Source organism: Anguilla rostrata, chromosome 3, assembly GCF_018555375.3.
Source record: "Anguilla rostrata isolate EN2019 chromosome 3, ASM1855537v3, whole genome shotgun sequence".
NCBI lineage: Eukaryota > Metazoa > Chordata > Actinopteri > Anguilliformes > Anguillidae > Anguilla > Anguilla rostrata.
In genome coordinates this window covers 71,879,303-71,886,575 of record NC_057935.1, presented here as the reverse complement: position 1 = coordinate 71,886,575, position 7,273 = coordinate 71,879,303, and the positions used below count along the sequence as shown (strand labels likewise).

The 7,273-nt window shown below is 55.5% G+C and overlaps 1 protein-coding gene across 1 annotated transcript in view; it reads left to right on the top strand.

The window, feature by feature from the left end:
- The window catches only part of pdia5 (protein disulfide isomerase family A, member 5), a 64,810-nt gene that overhangs the window by 39,379 nt on the left and 18,158 nt on the right, over positions 1-7,273 (top strand). The window contains exons 10-11 of the mRNA XM_064329671.1: positions 121-192; positions 2,261-2,397. Coding sequence (XP_064185741.1) covers positions 121-192; positions 2,261-2,397 — 209 coding nt within the window. The remainder of the gene's footprint in view (positions 1-120; positions 193-2,260; positions 2,398-7,273) is intronic.

Genomic DNA, 7,273 nt, shown 5'->3' with positions numbered 1-7,273 from the left:
ACACACACACACACGCACGCACGCACACACACACTCTCACACACACACACTGCTCCTGTAAGTGGGCCATTAATGCGGGTGAATAAATTCTGACTCTTTTCTATATCCTCCCGCTGACAGGAAGGGGAAGTTCCTGCACCATTACGAGAATTACGGAGCCACGGCCCAGGACATCATCGACTGGATGAAGAAGTGAGTAAAGCCCCCTGAACCCCCCCCACTTTACCCCCCCCCCCCCAGATTAGCATCCTCCTCAGGATCAAAGGGAAAGTGGGGGTCGTTCCCGGGAAGCTCCCTTTTCTCCGGACGGGAGCTTAATCCCGTGTTTGTGTTCCCAGGACCTGTAGCTCAGAAAGGCAGTTTAACCGTAAACCCGCTTCACAACTCTGCTGCAGATACCAGATTACCAGAGATTACCACTGAGGGCACTCTCTCTCTCTCTCTCACACACACACACTTACACGCTCACACACACACACACACACACGCACACGCACACGCACACGCACACACACTACACACATGCACGCACACACACACTCTCTCTCTCACACACACACACACACACTCCCTCGCACACGCACACGCACACACACACACACACTCTCACACACATATGCACATATATACACACACGCACACACGCACACACACACACTGTTCAGTCCGTATCCTCGTACCGTAGATGGTTGGAGTGCGGGCTTAAATGATCACCCCGCCTCTATAATTAAGAGCAGATGAAACAACCGTGTTGACTTTTTCCTAAGAGAATCTGCGAAACACAGTGTTGAATCAGGCCATACTCTCCTCCTCCAGACTGAAGCCCGAACAAAGCTGCCATTTGACAGGATATTAAGCGATTGCTCGGGTTCCGGAAAGATCCGCATGTGTCCTCTGTCCCGCCCACCTAGGTAGGGGTTCGGCCGAGCTGTCAAGCCTCCCCCCCCATTTCCACTAAGCAACTCAGCAGCATGGCAGCCCAAGCCTACCCACATGCCTCCATTCCAGCACAATGAAAGGTGCGAGTGGCTCTTAACCCGTGGTCAGCCCCTCTCCTCCTCCTCCGAGGCTCGGCCACGTGAAAAGACCATGGGGCCCTTCTGACTACTTCCACGTCACCATGTCCCAAATGCCTAACTCAGCAGGCCCCAATGCTCAGAGCCCCAGGCGCCAATGTAGACCCAGCGTGCCTACCTGCTCTGCACATAAGGTTGCTTAGGTGGAGAAGGAGCTCACTTTTTTTTGTTGCGTTGTGAGAAATTAAATCGATTTCACTTTGCTTAAATGGCAAACCACTCTATTACTTTTTGTTTTTTCCCCCACAAAGCTGTGTGTCTTAGCACCGGCTAGTGCATCGGCATTGTGGAAGACTAACCCGTGGGAGTCACTTCACGGTCTCTTCCGTGGATTTGCTGGAGAGAGAGACGGAGAAATGTGGACCGGAGTATTTATTGGCTGGAGTCTCTCTCAGCTCAGACTGAGGGAGCTGGAAACGGCTTCGGCTGACTTGCGGTGGCGCGTCTCGCAGCCTGTGTGAAACGCCGCTGCAGCGCGAGTCTGAGAGTCTCTCCGGGAGCGTTTCAGTTCAGCTGCTCACAGAACCGCTTCAGCTGCGATTAAAAAAGACGGGAAGGGAAGGGAAGGGAAGGTAAGGCACCATATGGCGGCCGCGACCGTTATTGCGTTCGATGATTACCGCCGCGATGCGTCGCACCATCACCGCGGATTCGGCTGAAACGCTGGCGTTCGGCCCAAGAGCTATGAGACGTGTGAGCGATGTGGGGGGGCGGGTGAGCGGGCGGGCGGGCAGGGGGGCAGGGGGAGGGGGGGACAGGGCGGTGAACGGACGGGTGGACGGGTGGGCGATGCTGGGGGGCGGGGTGACGGGCGGAGGGGTGAGTGGCGGCTCGGCTCGGACTTGGCCGCGGCGCAGGAAGTAGAGTCATACAGGCGGGGTCACAGCGGCATGCAGATGTGAGCGACAGCACCCAGCTTTTGGGGCCCTTCTGCTGGCTGCCTGTGTGTGTGTGTGTGTGTGTGTGTGTGTTTTCTGAATCTCTCTGCCTCTCCTCTCTCTTTCGTTTTCTCGATACCTCTCAATCTCTCGCTCTCTCTTCCCCTCTACCCCGGGCTCTTCTCTCATTATATTTCTCTTGCTACCTCTCTCTCCTCTAACTCTACTCTCTCGCTGTATTTGTGCCCCACTCTCCTGATCCCTCGCTCTCTCCTTCTCTCTCCTCTTCTCTCCCCCCCCCCCCAGCCCTCAACCCCCCCAGCAGAAAGCCCCGGAGGTGCCGTGGTCCGAGACGGACTCCGCCGTCTTCCACCTGACGGACGACAGCTTCGACCGTTTCCTGGAGGAGCACCCGTCCGCCCTGGTCATGTTCTACGCTCCCTGTGAGTTCCTGTCTGCACATACACACATACACTGCCTGTGAGTTCCTGTCTGCACATACACACATACACTCCCTGTGAGTTCCTGTCTCCACATACACACATACACTGCCTGTGAGTTCCTGTCTGCACATACACACATACACTGCCTGTGAGTTCCTGTCTGCACATACACACATACACTGCCTGTGAGTTCCTGTCTGCACATACACTGCCTGTGAGTTCCTGTCTGCACATACACACATACACTGCCTGTGAGTTCCTGTCTGCACATACACACATACACTGCCTGTGAGTTCCTGTCTGCACATACACTGCCTGTGAGTTCCTCTCTCCATGTACAAACAACCCTAACCGCAACTCAGACCCCTGGAGTCACCACTACACACTTCAGAATATCACAAACACACATGCCTGCCAGAAAGGTGTGACAGCTTTCACCAGGTCATATAGAGGCCATTACCTTCCTGGTACTCAAGCTCCAGGCCTGCCGCAGTGTTGGATAGTCTCTGTTTTCGTAGGTAAATGTTGCGCCCGGATGGGCTGAAGGGCCAGTTCGTGTGGCTGTGTGCGCTGGTGTTCCTGCACTAACCCCCACAGTCACGGTTAAACTCTTCAGATGAGCGCTTCATCTGCATGATGTGCTTGTGGAGATGTGATCATCCCGGCAGCCGGGGGGGGGGGGGGGCTCTGGGGGAGAAACTGAAGGATCTGGTGGAAATTGGGGGTCCTCATTACGGCATGAAGCCCTGAGCAGGTTAATCAAGGGAATTCAGGAGTAGATTAAAGCCCCTTTCAGAGCCCAGAATGCACCTCTGCTCTCCATTAGACCTCCGCTGGCTGGGTGTGTGGTTTTTTTTAACAAAAGCGGCTCTTCGCCTGTGAAGCCTCCCCCTTGTTTACGCCCCCCTTTTTCTTTCTCTTTCTCTTCCGCGAGCGCCATTGTGCCCTCGTCTCCTGCCGCCTGGACCCGCGCCAGCACCTGCGGGGTCCTTTCTCCTCGCCGGGCGGCAACAAAGGGCGTCCGGCACAATGCCCGCGCAGGGGGTCCGCAGGGCCCGCCGGCCCTCACAGGGTCCGGACCCCGCCCTCCGCCCGGGAGCTTCCTGTACCCAAACAGGAAGTGGGAGAGACGGGACCTCCCTCCCCCGCCCCTATCCCCCCCCCCCCCACCTCCGGATCAGTCCACACAACCCCCCCCCCCCCCCCCCGGCCTTCTATTGGGCTGGGGGCCCACAGCACAGCCCACCTGATGGGGGCCAACAAGGCGTTTCAAGCCGATTACCCCCCCCCCCCCCCATGCACTGCACTGGGGGGGCAAGATCACAGGCCTCTGATGTAATTTGTCTCTCTGCAGAAATGGGAAAATTGGCAATTTAGGGCCATTTTGAGACTTAAGGAGTTCTGCCGTTTCCTTTGTTGAGTAGCTATATATACCTTATGCTCTATTCTACCTGTATGACAGCCTCACCTTTACCCAAACACTGAGCACCTGCTGTGGCATCGACTGAGACTCCAATTATCTTCAACAAAAAAACCAGACTTTTTTTTAAATGCTTTTGCTAAGTATGAACTCTTTTACTGCAGGCTGCCTCTTTATATAGCCTCCTTTACTGAACTTTGTTTTCCTTAAGTGGTACCCGCGAGTGAGAAAGTTAATTACGGTGGGATCGGAAGTGCTTCTATTCTCAGTGTGGGGTGTTAAAGTAGGGGATATCTGTCGCGACAAAATGTCTGACCGAACTGTTACTCTGAGCTCACTGCTGCGTTCTGAGTGGACGCGAGAAGGTCAGTCTGGGTGGTGCGATGATGGTGGCCGCGCAACCTAGCATGCCCTGAGCTGAGCGCAACCTAGCCTGCTCTCTGCTGAGCGCAACCTAGCCTGCTCTGAGCTGAGTGCAACCTAGCCTGCTCTCTGCTGAGCGCAACCTAGCCTGCTCTCTGCTGAGCGCAACCTAGCCTGCTCTGAGCTGAGCGCAACCTAGCCTGCTCTCTGCTGAGCGCAACCTAGCCTGCTCTCTGCTGAGCGCAACCTAGCCTGCTCTCTGCTGAGCGCAACCTAGCCTGCTCTCTGCTGAGCGCAACCTAGCCTGCTCTCTGCTGAGCGCAACCTAGCCTGCTCTCTGCTGAGCGCAACCTAGTCTGCTCTGAGCTGAGCGCAACCTAGCCTGCTCTCTGCTGAGCGCAACCTAGTCTGCTCTGACCTGAGCGCAACCTAGCCTGCTCTGAGCCGAGCGCAACCTAGCCTGCTCTGAGCCGAGCGCAACCTAGCCTGCTCTGAGCTGAGCGCAACCTAGCCTGCTCTGAGCTGAGCGCAACCTAGCCTGCTCTGACCTGAGCGCAACCTAGCCTGCTCTGACCTGAGCGCAACCTAGCCTGCTCTGACCTGAGCGCAACCTAGCCTGCTCTGACCTGAGCGCAACCTAGCCTGCTCTGACCTGAGCGCAACCTAGCCTGCTCTCTGCTGAGCACAACCTAGCCTGCTCTGAGCTGAGCGCAACCTAGCCTGCTCTGAGCTGAGCGCAACCTAGCCTGCTCTGAGCTGAGCGCAACCTAGCCTGCTCTCTGCTGAGCGCAACCTAGCCTGCTCTGAGCTGAGCGCAACCTAGCCTGCTCTGAGCTGAGCGCAACCTAGCCTGCTCTGAGCTGAGCGCAACCTAGCCTGCTCTCTGCTGAGCGCAACCTAGCCTGCTCTCTGCTGAACATGACTTCTCAACTCCAGCAGTCCTGGGGTCACAGAACCCCAGCTGCCCTCTCGGCTCCTCCCCTGGGGGGGAGGGGGGGGCGAGGTTTTGTTTGGGTTTGGACCCTGGCCGAGCTCGTTGTTTCCCCCGTTAAAGAGATCCGTTGCTCCAGGTGTCGAGGTGACCCTTTGTTCTCCCCCTACCGCCAGGAGTCCGTTATGAGCCCCCCCCCCCCCAACATACACCACCCCCCCCCCCCCCCACCCCCACAAGCTGAAAAACGTAATTAACGGAGCTGATTGTGTAAGCAGAAAGGAGACGATGCGGTGGGGTAAAAATAGAACCCGTGTGACTCTTTTCTGTCGGTTTCCTTTAAGAGCGAACGGCTGCGTTCACTTCTCTTTGCCAAAGTTCCCTCGCAGACGACAACTCCTCTTATCTAAAGCCATTTTCGCGAAGCAATAAAACCTGATTTGGTGCAAATAACTGTCTTAAGTAATTCTGCGCTGGATTGCTCTCCCGGTGGAAATATCCTGGGTGAAACAGTGATTTTGAAACATTTATTGTCATTTTCTTTTTCTCTTTGTAATCTAGTTTTTTCGACAATGGGGAAAAACACAATTTTATACGGTTTATAGTTGAGAAATTCAACCCTGTAAAAGAAACAGAAAGCACACTTCTTGATGCATACTAAAACGAGAGAATGTGGTTGGAAAAGCAATTGAGAACTGCTAGCACACTGATATTTCTCTTTAATATTTCAGTGTATTTCTACTGCGGGCTTATGGTCCAGCTGAAGCATGGGAAATGGCTGTAGGGTCATTGTTTCAAATGCAAATATCTTTTTTTTTTTTTTTTTTTTGCTGCTGTTTTTTTTTTTGGGCCACAATTGTTTTCATCTGAAAGTGACAAATGGGCAACACTCTCCAAAATGCTTATTTAAAAAAACATACTAAAAATAAAACTGCATAAGTTGGGTCTGTGCGCACGAACAGCGTGCCCCTGCGGTGGAAATGCCCGTTCCTCTGGGCCTTCTGTGCCCCCGATTCGAACCCTGAGCGTCCCACCGTCCACCAGGCGTTCGCTGATTCTTCGGAACGTCGTTTCCCCCGTGATTTCCCCCGTGATTTCCCTCGGAGGCTTTCCCGCTGGCCCGCTCCAAGCCTGGCCTGGGCTCAGACGAATAACGTAAGCGGGACGGGGGGAGGGGGGGGGGGATAAGCCCAAATCTGGTCCCAATCAGCGCTCTTAACGTGTGATGAAGATGTGATGAAGATGACGGCATCCTCGCCGAGCGCTCTCACGCTCCTTTCATTTTTTATTATTTATTTATTTTGTTGTTCATTAGGACCCAGAGGGGCTCTCTAGCCCAGCTGTGTAAACGGAGGGCGCTACAGGCGCACGGGGTGCGCGGGGGGTGCAGGGCAGGCCCGGGACGAACGCGCGTTTTCAGGAAGGCGTCCGTCGCCACGGTGATCAGCGCGTGCGAGTAAACAGGAAGCGGGAGCGAGGGCACTCGGCGGCCCGAGCACGTTTCTGGAACGTTCCGCGGCAGGCGCTGAACGCCTCTAATGGGCTTCTATTCACAGACCCACAGTAATCACCCCTGCTAATTATGATCCTAACTGAGAGGAGAATGCGGGATTGATCTGGATGAAATTTGCCAGACATCTTTCCGCCCCCCCCAGCCCCCCCCCCAGGCCCCCCACCCCCCGCGAGTCGGCGCACTGCTCACGCAGCAGCTACACAACACACTTCACGGTTCACACTCCAGGCCGATCTCATTTGGTAAACTGATGTAATGGGAAGTGTTTTTTTGTGTGTCGGGTGCAGTTCGTTCTCTGTTCTAACAGCGATGCGCAATGTCATCGAGCCACGTGGCACGATTCGCTCTGGGCTCAAACAGAGCTGTGTGATGTCATCGGGCCGCGTGCCGTGATTCGTTTTGGGTTCTAACAGAGCTGTGTGATGTCATCGGGCCGCGTGGCAGCCTCCAACGCTCCCGAGATTCACTTCCTCCGCCCCCCCCAGGAGTCAGTGTCCCTGGCTCCGCCCACAACAAAGAAAACAGAGACCTGAACCCCCCCCCACCCCTCGTCCCCCCTCCACTGGACCCCCGAGCTGCAGCTGGCCCCCCCCCCCTCATGTCCCACCTCCGGCCTTGGGTGTCAGGCTTTAGGAACGCGGCCCCCTCC